Genomic DNA, 18,881 nt, shown 5'->3' with positions numbered 1-18,881 from the left:
AAAAAAGAAATTCCAAAGGAAAGGTGAGAGGCACTTAAATAATCAGTAAGTGCTGAAATAGTGATTCTGAGACCTACAGCAAATAACTTGTTTCCCACAGGATACGTCCAAGAGCATATTTGGCCCATTTCACAACGTTTTGGACAGGACCAAATATCAAGGAACTTTTGGTGTGGACCAAATGTCTTATGGATTTTTTGATAGGACCACATATCTGCTAACTGTTTTGTATTTTTTTAAATTAATTTAAATTTAGTAAAAGTTATAAAACTTACATTAATCTTGATCTTACATCTTGAGCTAGTCCATTCTGCACTGCATGAACATTGATACTTATCAATGAAATCTATGCATCTGAAACACAGAATTATGTTTTTAAGTAAGTAAGACAATGAAAGCATAATTTCAAGAGAGCTCACTGTTTAATTTTTTTTTCTTTTCCAGGTCAGGAAAAAAAAAACACATTCCCATGAGCAATAGAGGGCAGAGTTTATTTCTACTTTCTTATCCTTCAAGGTGACTGGACTGAAAGAACAAATCAATTCTCATTTTTGCCATCTTCCCCATGGCAATGGAAAGGAAGAAAAAAAAAAACAGCTTGAAAAGATAAAAAAGTATGTCTAGGGCTTATGTAGGAAACTGAAATCAGCTGGGGCCAAACGGCACTGTAGTGAACTACCCATCTTCATCCTCTCTCTCTGGCTTACAAAGTCTGTAGCAAGACTAGGAAAGAAAAATCGTGCTGAGGAAGGCAGCTGTGTGCCTCTTCGAGTCTTCCCTCCTTGTCACCTGCATCTTCTAGAAATATCCCCACTCTAGATTTGCATAAACTAATATTCTATCCATGAGCAGAATAGTTATTATACAACTCTATAAAGAGATTCACAAAATGTCTTATCTGCAAATAGGGATGAAAGAACCGGTCTATTTAGCAACATTTTAAATACTAAGTTTGTGGTATTATCCCTCCACAGAACAAATAATAGAATCTCTCATCATCCTACCTGTTACTACTATTACTGTGAGCATTACTTTTAAGATTATTAAAGTCCAATTAATTCACATTTATTGAAAATTACTTTATGCTAATGAGCAGAAATAAAAGAAGGGCAGAGATAATGTATCAGTGCATTTCATTAAGTTAAACGGGCAGCCTCTGTCATCTTAACTGTACTTAGCTCTTGTTTTATGAAAAAACATAATTAAAATTACCTTTATCAACTTTTCCTTGAGATTCAGTTTTAAATATCATGAGTTAAATTTGCCTTCTTAGATTTAATAATAGAAGAATAAAAATAGCTACCTGCCATGTAGAGGATGTGAGAGGCAGTTATTTGCCTTTGCTTCACAGTGTGCTCTGAAAAACCCACTCTTGCAGTCACAGGTGTAATGATTTATGCCATCAATACAAGTTCCGTCACGGAGACAGGGCTTTGATAGACATTCGTCTATATTTAATTCACAATCGATGCCTACATTAGAAGAGACAAGACAAAAAAAAAATAGGCTATTTAAATGCAAAACTCAAAAGTTTGTTCATTATAGAAAATGTCACCAAGAAATCAGGACTCCCTCCATTAAAGATAATTTGACATCTTATAGTGAAAGAGAACATTTTTTCAAGGTTAAACATGTTTAGGTCTCTGAACTCTCAGACTAACTTAAAGTGAATGAGGAAAACAAAGCACAAGCTTAATCTACTTAAAAGATTTGTTTTTAGAGTGAGGAGTTGCTTATTAAAAATATAGGTGAAGTAATGAATTTCATCACGTTGTCACTGTGAATACTAATTTATACTATTTTTGGTAATGATCCTTGATAGTCAAACATTTATTATCTACAGGTGTTAAAAGTTTGAATTTTCTATATTTGGTCTTAGTGGGTCAATGATGAATAATGAAATAAGTCAATAATGAACTAAGATTTCTAAATGTAATCTAACTTTGCCTAAATACCTAGTGTTTTTGAAGGCCAAAAAAAAATAAAGTTTCAAATAAATAATTTCAAATAAATAGTTTGAAAGACTATCTCAGTATTTGTTTGGATATCAGGTAAAAGTTTGGGGACAGAGCGATTGGCAGATATGCAACTGTTTCACAAGGTGACATCATAACTTTATTTATATACCATATCAGAACTTCTATTTAAGTGACTGCTATTTAGAGTGGTCACACCAGGAGAGTCTGTGATTTATTGCAAATGAAACTTCCAATGCAAAAAAAAATATTTTTGGAAATTCTTTTTAGAGATAATCAGTTTGCAAGTCAAAATTCTATTTTTAATGGTTACATCTTATTTTTTTTACTGTAACTGTCACTACCTATATAGAACTTTGGATATTAATGATACCATAAAATTAATATATGTAAATTAGTCAAATCTGCATCCATATTTAAAAAGACCATCAAGATTTAGTTCAGGGTATGGAATAAACAGACATAACAGACTATATTAGGTTGCAGTAATAATAATAAAAAGGGACCTACTTCTCTATGTCTCAGTGGCCCATGTCACAGGCTTATTTCTCACTAGTACTCCATGGCAAAGGTGAGCTACAGATCCAGTTTATATTATCTTCACACTGGGACCCAGGTTAATGGAGCAACCTCTATCTGGGTGATTGCCATCATTGTTGAAGAAGGAAAAGGGTACTTGGCATTGTTGAAGAAGGAAAAATGTACATACACTGCTTCTTAAATCTTCTACATATATTAATTTGCCAATCCAAGTCACATGACCAAGTCCAACATAAATGAGATGGGAATTAATGGTCCTCCCTCAGGAAATGGCAGCTATTTGTGACTATATTAATATTTAGTCAGACACGATCATTGAAACTTCTCACTGTAAATGAGGATCATTTATTAGTATATCATAGGTTTATTGGAATAATAATTAAAACCATGTACTTAAACAACTAGCCCAGGGCCTTGTACACATTTAACATTTGATTATTATCGTTTTCCTGAGACAAATTTTATCAATACAACTATGTTATATTAAATAAGTGATAACAGGTGTTTCCAGAGACATATTATTCCAATTAAGATAAGTGAAAAGTTTTTCTGTAGGACTATGTACAAATGCTGGCAAAATCAGTGATGGAAATTTCAGTTAAGAAGAGGTGGTCTACTTAACACAAAAGTAGGGTTGAGAGGCAGAGTTATAAAGAGAATTGTTTAGGGTGCATCCAGTGCTATTTGGAGAAAGGAGAAGCATCTCCATGGAGGGCAAACATGTGTCAGTGTAGCTGGAGAACACATCACCAACATTACCTGAGGAACTTTCTCACCTGATGCTTTATTCATTAATTAAGCTGTGGTGATACTTTGACCCCCTAAGTAGCCTCCAGAGAGGATAAGAATGTAATGACTGACTGACCTGAACATTTTGGTCCCTGTAAACACTTATTTATTTATTATTATTATTTTTTTCATTTTTAACACTATAGTCCTTGAGCACCATACAAGTCAGGTCCCCTTTTAACTTTTTAACTTCATCTTATTCTACCCTCACCCTTGGCTATTCTACTGTCTTTGCACTGACCTCAAATACTTTGTTCCTTTTTCTAGAATTCTCTTTTCCTAGATATTTACAAGAGTCACTCCTTTATTTCTTCAGTCTTTATTGCAATGTTGTTTTCTCAAGGAGGCCTATTTGACCACACTATTTAAAATTGCATCCCCTTCCTCACCCATAATCACCATTATCCTGTTTTACGTTTATTTTATCACCATAGCAAACAATCTCCTTCTGGCATTCTATGAGATTTACTCATTTTTCTTTTCTTTTTGTCTTTCTTCCCCATTATAAACTTAGCTCCATTAGGGCATGGTTTTTGTGTCTAGTTCAATATGGAATTCAGTGAAATCTTTTTAAGTAAATACGTCATTGTTGTGAGTGTGTGTGTGTTTATATTTTGTTTTTCATGTCAATTTTGTTTGTTTGTGGGAATTCCCTGGCAGTCCAGTGGTTGGGACTCTGCACTTTCACTGTCAAAAGTGAAGGTTCAATCCCTGGTTGGGGAACTAAGATCCTGCAAGCTGCACACACGGCCAAAAAAAATTTTTTTCGTTTGCTTATTTTCCTCAGAAGTCTCTGCCCCTTCCCAAGCAAGAACAAAGCAATTCTTGAAATCTCAGTCCTTGCAATGGTGAGACTCAGAATCTGGAATGAGGTGATTCCTCCTAGGTGTGTGTCTGAAAGGCTTGTCTTGCCTGTGTAGTCAAGGGGAATTATTTAATGAAATTTATATTTTTTTCTATCTTCAAGCAGAGAAGCTTCCGTGATAACTTAAAAAGACATGAAGGTGTGGAGAGTGTTGAACTTCAGTTCAAAATGAGCTCCCCGTACATAATTACCAACTGTGAGAATGAAGGAAAGACTGCTGCTTGCAACAACACAAATGGACCTTGAGAGCAGTGAGCTGAGTCAGACTGAGAAAGACAAATCCTGCATGATGTCATTTGTATGTGGGACCAAAAACAAACAAACAAACAATTCATAGAAAAAGAGAAGAAAATGGTTGCCTGAACCAGAGCCAGGGAGGTATGGGCAATAAAGAGAGGTTGGCCAAAGGGTACATATTTTCAGCTCTAAGTTAAATAAGGCCTGAGGATCTAATGTATAACATAGTAGCTAAGTTGATAGTGCTGTTCTGTATAATTGAAATTTGTCAAGAGAATAGGACCTAAATGTTCTCACATATACACAAAGGAAAGATAAAAATTCCGAGGTGTTGTATGGGTTAATTAACTATGTGGGAGCAGCCCTTTCACAATGTGTATGTATATGAAATCATCACCTTGTGCACTTTAAAAGCTTATAAGTTTCTTTGTCAACTATACCTTAATAGATCTGGAAAAAAATAAAAATTTTATATCAACACCATAAATGGAAAAGCATTACCTTGTTCCAAAAGTAAAAAGGTAACCCAAAATTAAATGCAATAAAAACAATTACCAAGACATCAAAACTTCAAATTTCTCATCTGTAAACTGTGGATCAAAATATCTATGTTATAGAACAGTTTACAGATATATGGGAAGTATATATACATTTCTAGGGGCACATAGAAGATAATAAATGATATTTATAATACATTATTGTTATAATGACACATTCATTTATCTTCTTCATGGGATTAAAATACGAATGCTTTGACATTGTGTCCACGAATCCAAGCAAATCTAAAATAAATGATAATTAGTATTTATTAGACATTTCCAAAGGCTTGTTCAAAATTTGTCTCAGTTCTTTGCCTGATTTGCCTTATATTATGTCACTTACTTCCTGCTGCTCATTAATTTATCTAACACATACTTATTGAGCATCTATTTTGTGCCAGCCATAGTTCTGGACTCCTTCCATAGTTCTCTTTGACTTGGTGTGTATCATCACAGCCTACCTCCATCATAGTGTAACAGATATTTCCCAATAACTTAACAATGAGCATTGTGGATTTTGTTTGTCAAGAGAAGAAATAGTACAAGAAAGTTTTGATTTTTGTTGCCTGACCTATTGTTCTTTCCTGCTATCCAGTTGCTTGCCTTGTGGCTACAATAATTTATATTTGGGATGATTTTTAATTGGCTGTTCTAAAATTAGAGTTCTTAATTTCATTCATAACATAGGCAACTCCTTTTCTAAGCAGAGTAGATGGTTACCTATGTAATTTGGGGGACTTTCCATGCCCCTGCCTGGGTCAAAACCCTCTTGACCAGATTACCTCAATGCCTGTCTCTGTATTAGAGATTTTCACATCAGATATAAAAAATCCTTTGCAGAAATAAGCCATTAAAGTATATAAATTGAGAAGCATGTTCAGTAAGATATTTACATGCACCAACACCATTATGACAAATAATATATGTAAATAAATACATCTTTATCTCTCTGTATGTATCATCTATCTGTCTAACTAACTCTTCTCCAACCTCTGGTCCTTCCCTTACTTTCTCTCCAAGCCTTCTTCACCCAACTTCTCCCCACTGATTAGTCTTATATGTTGGAAAATTTCCCAAAATGACTTTTCTGATTCCTAATCCTTTTCATTTCACATGTGTTATCCTAACAAAGTACTTTATGGACCCTTTACTGCATACTGAAATAAATGTTGTCTTCTTAGCCTCTGGGTCAACCTTGCCTTTATTACCATTCCTCTGATGTTGTCAACTACTCTAGTCCCCTAGTTTACAAACCTGATTGAATAATAGAATCACCTGTGGAGTCTTTAAAATTATAACTTCCCAATTCTGAATCTCTGGGAAGTAGGCCTGACAAACTTCACTAAGAAAACATTTCCAACTGGTTCTAAAGCACAGGTAGATGTAAAGACCACTGATTTCATAAAACTAGATTAGAATGAAACATTATGTTTTCTTATATCCATATTTACTCCTGATAATTCTGCCTGGATTGTTATGTCTCCATTTCTGCCTATTTGGTAATTGCAATCATTGTTGCTTTTGTTGTGGTCATCCATTTACAATGCTTGGTGTCAGTTTATTTATCTCTTGTAAAAATAAAATACAGTGTGTGTGTGTGTGTGTGTGTGTGTGTGTGTGTGTGTGTGTGTGTGAAAAAAGACATACCAGTGGTCACTTGGGGATGTGGAGGGGTGGAATGTAGGGAAAAAAAGGTGCTTTATAAATGAGGCATAAAAACACTTGCAAGTGGTGTATATGTTCCTTTTCTTCATTGTTTTGGCAGTTCCATGGGTATATGCATATTTCAGAACTTAAATTGTGCTCTTTAAGTATGTGCAGTTTACTGTGTATCCATTATATTTAACAGAGCCATTAAAAATAGGCTAAGAACAGACGCTTGTCTCAACAAATAAATGTAGCAAAGAACAGAAGAGTCAAGTACAGTATGATCTCTGTCAGTTGAATTTTCCTATAGTTTACTTCCCTCAAAAAATATATCCCAGTTCTTAAAAGAGATGGAACTCAATAAAAGGTAAAAAAAATAAACAGCAAAGCCATCAGCAGGATGAGCTCCAGCTAATTTTCAATTGTGAGACACTAGGTGCACGGTTCAGACATGCTAGGATGTTTGTTCTTCCTGCCCAATATTTTAGAGAGGATATTAAACACCCCCATTAAATGCCTGCAAGTGATGGCCAGAGTGCAGTTTGGAGAATTATGGCTGTGATCTTTAATATTGTTGTGCCTTTGTAAAGAGTCTCACTCAGAATTTCCAGGGTAATTTTGGAGTCAACGTTTTTATTTTTTTTGTTTTTTGGATGATGATATATATGTCTAACTCACCTCAAGAATATATCCACGTACTTGAAGTTAGGGACCAGCTGGTGTAAATTTGTGTGGTTATCTCCTGACCTAACCTTTTAGCTTCTTTTTGTTTCTTGATTGTAGTTAAACTTCATCTTGCCTCAGGGCCTTTGTATTTGCTGTTCCCATGTTTTGGAAATATTATTTCCAGAAAAATTTTCCATAAATGATTCTTTTCTATTCTTTGGCACTCATCTCTTAAATATATTTTTTCCTTGATTGTCCTATTAGCCTAACTTAGTCCCAATTTATCAGATTACCTTATTTCTTTCACAGAATAATAATAAAAACAAATATTAAATAAATAAAAAATAAAGCCTGTTTTTAATTCCGGTCTTACAAAAATTCTAACTTAATAAATTTCCATTGATATCTCCTAATAAAAATAGCTACCAACATTTAACAATTTATAGTTAAACTATATTTGCTTGAATTATTGCCTTATCTTTCATAGCTGATTATTAGTTATTTGATGACAGAGCTTATACCTATTTATTTTTACTTTATACAAAATGCCAAATAAAAATCTTTTCATGTTGTCAATGATCAAATAACCTGCCTATTTCCTGTTGAATACATCCAAATAATGGTAACATTTTAAAAATGATTATAACTTACATAATAAGATAATATTTACAAATGACCTTGTAAAATTAATACAAGCACATAATAATCACATAATGAACTTAGGAATCAATGAGTTTGAAAATTCAAATTGCCACTTGTAACCATTTTGAATTGCAAAATTAAATAATGGAATAAGAGCCTCTTTAAACCAAGATGAAAATTTTATAACAATATATTTTATTATTATCGATACTTAAAAGAATTTGACTATTATATACAATGTTTCCATTTTGGTCCTCTGGTACATGACATTCTTTAAGGAATAATCTAAGGAAACATATGATCTTGTTCTTTAAAGGTAGTTCCATAAAAAATTATAAGGTCTTCAAAAAAACAAGAGAAACAAACTATCATCAATGGAATGAGACCTAAACATTATGCAGAAGTTGAAACTATCAGAGAGGGAATTTAACGTATGACTAATATGTAAAAATAGTGAAACAGTTGGACATATGAATAGGAAAAGAGAGAAGAAAATTATTTTTACAATATTTAAATGGAAATGCTAGATGATACAAAAATAAAACCATGTGAAATAAAGTTTGAATTTATATTCCAAATGCCATAAAACAACTATAATTAGATTATATATTGATCTCAAGAGGCACCCCCCATGTTATTAAGTGTTGAATTGGCAGTCAATAAGTATATGATCTATCAAGTACTGGATTAAATAAGCACGGATTAAGCATTTAATTAACAACCATTTTGCTAATATTCTCATTGTTTGGAAAGATTTTATGGGGATATTGTGCAACCCAATATCTATTTTCAAAAGCTCTCCAAGGAACTTTTACTAATGCTTTATTTTTCTGTGTGTAAATATTCTAAGATTGGACAAAGGCTTTTAAAATTCATTACAATAGTCCTTTGAGCTTTGGGCAAAGGACAGGTATCAATAAATATTTGATGATAAAAAATAATAAAGATAATAATAATTTCATTTGAATCTTGTCTCCACTCATCTTTTCATACCTCTTGTATAAAAAGGATGGGGGGGGGGAACTCTTCAATATCAATCCAGGATTAAATGAGGGCATCCGTCTCATGGACTTCATTACCACAAGAATGGGGCTTGACAGGAGAATACTTCATATTTCATTGGAAAGATCATAAAAACAATTACTATGCCATTAGAAGGAACTTTTGAAGAGGAGATTCAAAATACCCTTGACAAAATTGCTAAGACAAGCAAAAACAATATTTCAATTCATATATGTTGCTCCCTTATTGTTCTTAAGTCATATTAAATGAATAAGTCAAGAAAGGCATGTGAGGACGAAGGGAAGATGGCGGAAGAGTAAGACGCGGGAGACGACCTTCCTCCCCACAGATACACCAGAAATACATCTACACGTGGAACAACTACTACAGAACACCTACTGAACACTGGCAGAAGACCTCAGACCTCCCAAAAGGCAAGAAACTCCCCACGTACCTGGGTAGGGCAAAAGAAAAGAAAGAAAAAACAGAGACAAAAGAATAGGCACCTGCACCAGTGGGAGGGAGCTGTGAAGGAGGAAAGGTTTCCACACACTAGAAGCCCCTTCACGGGCAGAGACTGCAGGTGGCAGAGGGGGGAAGCTTTGGAACCACGGAGGAGAGCACAGCAGCAACAAGGGTGCGGAGGGCAAAGCGGAGAGACGCCCGAACAGAGGATCGGTGCCAACCAGCACTCACCAGCAGGAGAGGCTTGTCTGCTCACCCGCTGGGGTGGGCGGGGCTGGGAGCTGAGGCTCGGGCTTTGGTCAGAGCACAGGGAGAGGAGTGGGGTTGGGGTGTGAACACACCCTGCAGGGGGTTAGTGCACCACGGCTGGCCGGGAGGGAGTCCGGGAAAAAGTCTGGACCTGCCAAAGAGGCAAGAGACTTCTTTTTCCCTCTTTGTTTCCTGGTGCGCAAGGAGAGGGGATTAAGAGCGCTGCTTAAAGAGCTCCAGAGATGAGCGCGAGCTGCGGCTAACAGCACGGACCCCAGAGACAGGCATGAGACGCTAAGGCTGCTGCTGCTGCCACCAAGAAGCCTATGTGCGAGCACAGGTCACTATCCACACCCCCCTTCCGGGGAGCCTGTGCAGCCCACCACTGCCAGGGTCCCGGGATACAGGAACAACTTCCCTGGGAGAACGCACGGAGCACCTCAGGCTGGTGCAACGTCACTCTGGCCTCTGTCGCCACAGGCCTGCCCCACACCCTGTTCCCCTCCCCCCCACCCCTCACCCCAGCCTGAGTGAGCCAGAGTCCCCGAAGCAGCTGCTCCTTTAACCCCGTCCTGTCTGAGCAAAGAACAGACGTCCTCCAGCGACCTACACGCAGTGGCGGGGCCAAATCCAAAGCTGAGCTCCTGGGAGCTGTGAGAACAAAGAAGAGAAAGGGAAATCTCTCCCAGCAGCCTCAGAAGCAGCGGATGCTCCACGATCAACTTGATGTACCCTGCATCTGTGGAATACATGAATAGACAACAAATTATCCCAAATAGAGGAGGTGGACTTTGAGAACAATATTTATGATTTTTTTTCCCCTTTTGCTCTATTTCTGAGTGTGTATGTGTATGCTTCTGTGTGAGATTTTGTCTGTAGAGCTTTGCTTCCACCATTTGTCCTAGGGTTCTATCTGTCTATTTTTTTGTTTTTTAAAAATTTTTTCCTTAATAATTATTTTCTATTTTAATAACTTTATTCTATTTTATCTTACTTTATCTTCTTTCCTTTTTCCTTCCTTCCCTCCTTCCTTCCTTCCTTCCTCTCTCCCTCCCTTCATTCTTTCTTCCTTCTTTCTTACTTTCTTTCTACTTCTACTAATTCTTTCTTTCTACTTTTTCTCCCTTTTATTCTGAACCGTGTGGATGAAAGGCTTTTGGTGCTGCAGCCATGAGTCAGTGCTGTGCCTCTGAGGTGGGAGAGCCAACTTCAGGACATTGGTCCACAAGAGACCTCTCAGCTCCACATAACATCAAATGGTGAAAATCTCCCAGAGATCTCCATCTCAACAACAGCACCAAGCTTCACTCAATGACCAGCAAGCTACAGTGCTGGGCACCCTTTGCCAAACAACTAGCAAGACAGGAACACAACCCCACCCATTAGCAGAGAGGCTACCTAAAATCATAATAAGTCCACAGACACCCCAAAACACACCACCAGACGTGGACCTGCCCACCAGAAAGACAAGATCCAGGCTCATCCACAAGAACACAGGCACTAGTCCCCTCCACCAGGAAGCCTACAGAACCCACTGAACCAACCTTAGCCACTGGGGACAGACAACAAAAACAACGGGAACTATGATCCTGCAGCCTGCAAAAAGGAGACCCCAAACACAGTAAGATAAGCAAAATGAGAAAACAAAGAAACACACAGCAGATGAAGTAGCAAGATAAAAACCCACCAGACTTAACAAATGAAGAGGAAATAGGCAGTCTACCTGAAAAAGAATTCAGAATAATGATAGTAAAGATGATGCAAAATCTTGGAAATAGAACAGACAAAATGCAAGAAACATTTAACAAGGACCTAGAAGAAATAAGATGAAACAAACAATGATGAACAACACAATAAATGAAATTGAAAATACTCTAGAAGGGATCAATAGCAGAATAACTGAGGCAGAAGAACAGATAAGTGACCTGGAAGATAAAAGAGTGGAAATAACTACTGCAGAGCAGAATAGAGAAAAAGAATGAAAAGAACTGAGTACAGTCTCAGGGACATCTGGGACAACATTAAATGCACCAACATTCGAATTATAGGGGTTCCAGAAGAAGAAGAGAAAAAGAAAGGGACTGAGAAAATATTTGAAGATATTATAGTTGAAAACTTCCCTAATATGGGAAAGGAAATATTTAATCAATCCAGGAAGCACAGAGAGTCCCATACAGGATAAATCCAAGGAGAAATATGCCAAAACAAATATTGATCAAACTGTCAAAAATTAAATACAAAGAAAACCTATTAAAAGCAGCAAGGGAAAAACAACAAATAACACACAAGGGAATCCCCATAAGGTTAACAGCTGATCTTTCAGCAGAAACTCTGCAAGGCAGAAGGGATTGGCAGGACATATTTAAAGTGATGAAGGAGAAGAACCTGCAACAAAGATTACTCTAACCAGCAAGGATCTCATTCAGATTTAATGGAGAAATTAAAATCTTTACAGACAAGCAAAAGCTGAGAGAGTTCAGTACCACCAAACCAGCTTTACAACAAATGCTAAAGGAACTTCTCTAGGCAAGAAACACAAGAGAAGGAAGAGACCTACAATAATGAACCCAAAACAATTAAGAAAATGGGAATAGGAAAATACATACAGACAATTACCTTAAATGTAAATGGTCTAAATGCTCACACAAAAAGACACAGATTAGCTGAATGGATGCAAAAACAAGACCCATATATATATGCTGTCTATAAGAGACCCACTTCAGATCTAGAGACACATACAGACTGAAAGTAGGGGGATGGAAAAATATATTCCATGCAAATGGAAACCAAAAGAAAGCTGGAGCACTAGTCCTCATATCAGACAAAATAGACTTTAAAATAAAGACTATTAGAAGAGACAAAGAAGGACACTACATAATGATTGAGGGATCGATCCAAGAAGAAGATATAACAATTGTCAATATTTATGCACCCAACATAGGAGCACCTCAATACATAAGGCAAATACTAACAGCCATAAAAGGTGAAATCGACAGTAACACAGTCATAATGGGGGACTTTAACACCCCATTTTAACCAATGGACAGATCATCCAAAATGAAAATAAATAAGGAAACACAAGCTTTAAATGATACATTAAACAAGATGGACTTAATTGATATTTATAGGACATTCCATCCAAAAACAACAGAATACACATTTTTCTCAAGTGCTCATGGAACCTTTTCCAGGATAGATCATATCTTGGGTCACAAATCAAGCCTTGGTAAATTTAATAAAATTGAAATTGTATCAAGTATCTTTTCCGACCACAACATTATGAGACTAGATATGAATTACAGGAAATGATCTGTAAAAAATAGAAGCAGATGGAAGCTAAACAATACACTACTTAATAACAAAGTGATCACTCAAGAAATCAAAGAGGAAATCAAAACATACCTAGAAACAAATGACAATTGAGAAACAGCGACCCAAAACCTATGGGATGCAGCAAAAGCAGTTCTAAGAGGGATACAAGAGCAATACAAGCCCACCTTAAGAAACAGGAAACATCTCGAATAAACATCCTAACCTTGCACCTAAAGTAATTAGAGAAAGAAGAACAAAAAAGCCCAAAGTTAGCAGAAGGAAAGAAATCATTAAAATCAGATCAGAAATAAATGAAAAAGAAATGAAGGAAACAATAGCAAAGATCAATAAAACTAAAAGCTGGTTCTTTGAGAAGATAAATAAAATAGATAAACCATTAGCCAGACTCATCAAAAAATAAATGGAGAAGACTCAAATCAACAGAATTAGAAGTGAAAAAGGAGAAGTAACAACTGACACTGCAGAAATTCAAAAGATCATGACAGATTACTACAAGCAACTCTATGCCAATAAAATGGACAACCTGGAAGAAATGGACAAATTCTTAGAAATGCACAACCTGCCAAGACTGAATCAGGAAGAAATAGAAAATATGAACAGACCAATCCCAAGCACTGAAATTTAAACTGTGATTAAAATTCTTCCAACAAACAATAGCCCAGGACCAGATGGCTTCACAGGTGAATTCTTTCAAACATTTAGAGAGGAGCTAACACCTATCCTTCTCAAACTCTTCCAAAATACAGCAGAGGGAGGAAAACTCCCAAATTCATTCTATGAGGCCACCATCACCTTGATACCAAAACCAGATAAAGATGTCACAAAGAAATAAAACCACAGGCCAATATCACTGATGAACATAGATGCAAAAATCTTCAACAAAATACTAGCAAACAGAATCCAACAGCCCATTAAAAGGATCACACACCATGATCAAGTCGGGTTTATTCCAGGAATGCAAGGATTCTTCAATATATGCAAATCAATCAATGTGATAAACCATATTAACAAATTGAAGGAGAAAAAAACATATGATCATCTCAATAGATGCAGAGAAAGCTTTTGACAAAATTCAGCACCCATTTATGATAAAAACCCTGCAGAAAGTAGGCATAGAGGGAACTTCCCTCAACATAATAAAGGCCGTATATGACAAAACCACAGCCAACATCGCCCTCAATGGTAAAAAACTGACAGTGTTTCCACTAAGATCAGAAACAAGAGAAGATTGCCCCCTCTCACCACTCTTATTCAACATAGCTTTGGAAGTTTCAGCCACAGCAATCAGAGAAGAAAAGGAAATAAAAGGAATCCAAATTGGAAAAGAAGAAGTAAAGCTGTCACTGTTTGCAGATGACATGATACTATACATAGAGAATCCTAAAGATGCTACCAGAAAACTACTAGAGCTAATCAGTGAATTTGGTAAAGTAGCAGGATACAAAATTAATGCACAGAAATCTCTGGCATTCCTATACACTAATGATGAAAAATCTGAAAGTGAAATCAAGAAAACACTCCCATTTGCCATTGCAACAAAAAGAATAAAATACCTAGGAATAAACCTACCTAAGGAGACAAAAGACCTGTATGCAGAAAATTATAAGACACTGATGAAAGAAATTGAAGATGATACAAATAGATGGAGAGATATACCATGTTCTTGGATTGGAAGAATCAACATTGTGAAAATGACTCTACTACCGAAAGCAATCTACAGAATCAATGCAATGCCTATCAAACTACCACTGGCATTTTTCACAGAACTAGAACAAAAAATTTAACAATTTGTATGAAAACACAAAATAGCCAAAAGCAATCTTGAGAATGAAAAACGGAGCTAAAGGAATCAGGCTCTCTGACTTCAGGCTATACTACAAAACTGCAGTAATAAAGACAGTATGGTACTGGCACAAAACCAGAAAAATAGATTAATGGAACAGGATAGATAGCCTAGAGATAAACCCACACACATATGATCACCTTATCTTTGCTAAAGGAGGCAGGAATGTACAGTGGAGAAAGGACCGCCTCTTCAATAAGTGATGCTGGGAAAAAAGGACAGGTACATGTAACAGTATGAGATTAGATCACTCCCTAACACCATACACAAAAATAAGCTCAAAATGGGTTAAAGACCTAAATGTAAGGCCAGAAACTATCAAACTCTTAGAGGAAAATATAGGCAGAACACTCTATGACATAAATCACAGCAAGGTTCTTCTTGACCCACTTCTTAGAGAAATGGAAATAAAAACAAAAATAAACAAATGGGATCTAATGAAACTTCAAAGCTTTTGCACAGCAAAGGAAACCATAAACAAGACCAAAAGACAATCCTCAGAATGGGAGACAATATTTGCAAATGAAGCAACTGACAATGGATTAATCTCCAAAATTTACAAGCAGCTAATGCAGCTCAATATCAAAGAAACAAACAACCCAATCCAAAAATGGGCAGAAGACCTAAATAGACATTTCTCCAAAGAGGATATACAGACTGCCAACAAACACATGAAAGAATGCTCAACATCATTAATCATTAGAGAAATGCAAATCAAAACTACAATGAGATATCATCTCACTCCAGTCAGAATGGCCATCATCAAAAAATCTAGAAACAATAAATGCTGGAGAGGGTGTGGAGAAAAGGGAACACTCTTGCACTGCTGGTGAGAATGTGAATTGGTACAGCTACTATGGATAACAGTATGGAGGTTCCTTAAAAAACTACAAATAGAACTACCATATGACCCAGCAATCCCACTACTGGCCATATACCCTGAGAAAACCGTAATTCAAAAAGAGTCATGTACCAAAATATTCATTGCAGCTCTATTTACAATAGCCCGGAGATGGAAACAACCTAAGTGCCCATCATCGGATGAATGGATAAAGAAGATGTGGCACATATATACAATGGAATATTACTCAGCCATGAAAAGAAATGAAATTGAGTTATTTGTAGTGAGGTGGATGGAGCTAGAGTCTGTCATACAGAGTGAAGTAAGTCAGAAAGAGAAAGACAAATACCGTATGCTATCTCATATATATGGAATCTAAGAAAAAAAATGTCATGAAGAACCTATGGGTAAGACAGGAATAAAGACACAGATCTACTAGAGAATGGACTTGAGGATATGGGGAGGGGGAAGGATGAGCTGTGACAAAGCAAGAGAGAGGCATGGACATATGTACACTACCAAATGTAAGGTAGATAGCTAGTGTGAAGCAGCCATATAGCACAGGGAGATCAGCTCGGTGCTTTGTGACCGCCTGGATGGGTGGGATAGGGCAGGTGGGAGGGAGGGAGACGCAAGAGGGAAGAGATATGGGAACATATGTATATGTATAACTGATTCACTTTGTTATAAAGCAGAAACTAACACACCATTGTTAAGCAATTATACCCCAGTAAAGATGTTAAAAAAAGAAAAGAAGAAAGAATAAAGGAGATGCTTAAAGAGCCTGTGATATTATCTAATACTTATTTTTAATTTGAATTACTTGGACACTAACACCACAGTGTTCACTGCAGCTCTATTTACAATGGCCAGGACATGGAACCAACCTAAATGTCCATTGACAGATGAATGGATAAAGAAGATGTGGCACATATATACAATGGGATATTACTCAGCCATACAAAGAAACGAAATTGAGTTATTTGTAGTGAGGTGGATGGAGCTAGAGTCTGTCATACAGAGTGAAGTAAGTCAGAAAGAGAAAAACAAATACCATATGCTAACACACATATATGGAATCTAAAAAAAAAAAATTGGTACTGATGAACCTAGTTGCAGGGAAGGAATAAAGAAGTAGACATAGAAAATGGACTTGAAGACATGGGTGGAAGGGTGAAGCTGTGGCGAAGTGAGAGTAGCATCGACCTATATACACTACTGAATGTAAAATAGTTGGCTGTTGGGAAGCAGCAGCTTAGGAGATGTGCTCGGTGTTTTGCGATGACCTAAAGGGATGGAATAAGGAGGATGAGAGGGAGGCTCAAGAAGGAGGGGATATGGGGCCATGTGTATGCATATGGCTGATTCGTTTTGCTGTGCAACAGAAGCTAACAGTATTGTGAAGCAATTATACTCCAATAAAGATGTATTAAAAAAAAAAGATGTCATGAAGAACCTAGGGGTAAGACAGGAATAAAGACACAGACCTACTAGAGAATGGACTTGAGGATATGGGGAGGGGGAAGGGTAAGCTGTGACAAAGCTAGAGAGAGGCATGGACATATATACACTACCAAATGTAAGGTAGATAGCTAGTGGGAAGCAGCCGCATAGCAAAGGGAGATCAGCTTGATGCTTTTGACCACCTGGAAGGGTGGGATAGGGAGGGTGGGAGGGAGGAAGACACAAGAGGGAAGAGATATGGGAGCATATGTATATGTATAACTGATTCACTTTGTTATAAAGCAGAAACTAACACACCATTGTAAAGCAATTATACTCTAATAAAGATGTAAAAAAGAAAAAAAAGAGAGGTATGTGAAATGAGGCTTGTGTTTAACTAGGAAACTAGGTTGAAAAGTGAGAAGCTGTTCAAGGTAAAGGTATGCAGTAGGTATGTAAGTGCAAACAGATATATGAGGACAGGTTAAAAGTGGAAGATATAGAACAGAAAGTATTAGCATCCATAACAGAACTTCTAGATGAGTTGGAGCCTGTTCTAATGTGTAAACTCACCCATCATATCAGGGCTCTCTGTGTTGACTGTAACTAACATGTTAGAATATTGTCAGAACTTGTGAAATTCACACATACACAAAAGTGAAGGTGTTATAATGTATTGACTTTCATTAATACTAATAAATTCAGGGGGTTTTACTTCAAATAAATGCAAGAAATTTTATTTCAAAAAATATTCAATCCTTTGCTCATGTCATGCAGAAAATAGCTCATTCTTTGATGTATCACTCACTTAGGTTCTGCTATAGTTAAAACAAACACACTTTTATTAATCAAGTTTATCATATATAAAATAATTTATATTTCATACCTCGTTGGGCTATTTGAGAGTTAAGTGTGCTTGCACAGAGTTACTGCTGTAGACACCTTGAAGGACACACTTCAGGAATTAACATTCCAGATTTGTCTGAACGAGAGCCTCCAGCACTACTATGTGTATTTGGGGTCCAGAAATCAGACTGCTGTACACCACCCTCTAACACAAAGTCTGAGAATTGAGACCATTAAGATTGATTTCATGGCTTATTACTTATAAAGATAAATTCATACAACTCTTTGTTTCTGATTATGCATAGCTTATACATTCTCCTTCAAAATGATAATCTTGTTTCTTCGTAGACGCATATCAAAATCCTTTTTGTCTTCTACATGAATTAAAGAATGGGTGTTACTCTCATTGTTACAGTTACAATATAACATTATTTTCAATGTAACTTGCAACTAACACTCTTAGAAACAACTTAATTACAAGTGTTTTTAGACACTTTGCTCTATTTATTATGGGATGGGTGTCATTTTCACTCACTGACATATCACTGATCTCAATGCAGCTTGCAAGTAGTATTCTTAGAAACATCTTCAAGAAGAATTTGGTATTAGGCTACTTGTTTTTATACTTAATAAAAACTAAGAAAGACTATTTTGATATGCTTAAATTTTGAATATAGGACAACAGTATTTAGATCAACAAGGCTGATAATGGGACAGCATGACTAGTGTCAAAATATTGAATGTCCGTGTAACCAGCCACTAAGAGTGGCTACATTTCCCGGCTGCTCCAGCCTCTCTCCTGTGACTGTCCAGAGTTCCCCCTCAGCAGGTAAGAGGTGACATGTGCACAGGAATAATAGGATCTGCTTATATCAACCAATAATTACATAATTTTATTATTACTTCTGAAGATAAATGTAGCAAGTAATTTTTTAAAGTATATCATATCAGTGAGGTC

At 36.4% G+C, this 18,881-nt stretch overlaps 1 protein-coding gene across 1 annotated transcript in view; it reads right to left on the bottom strand.

Annotated features, from left to right (window-relative positions):
- Positions 1-18,881, bottom strand: part of EYS (eyes shut homolog) — a 1,696,347-nt gene that overhangs the window by 1,095,384 nt on the left and 582,082 nt on the right. The window contains 2 exon segments of the mRNA XM_032651890.1: positions 276-354; positions 1,304-1,472. Coding sequence (XP_032507781.1) covers positions 276-354; positions 1,304-1,472 — 248 coding nt within the window.

The sequence above is a fragment of the Phocoena sinus genome, chromosome 12, assembly GCF_008692025.1.
Source record: "Phocoena sinus isolate mPhoSin1 chromosome 12, mPhoSin1.pri, whole genome shotgun sequence".
Taxonomy (NCBI): Eukaryota; Metazoa; Chordata; class Mammalia; order Artiodactyla; family Phocoenidae; genus Phocoena; species Phocoena sinus.
Note: the sequence above shows the minus strand (reverse complement) of the source record. Positions and strands in the feature narration are given on the sequence as shown.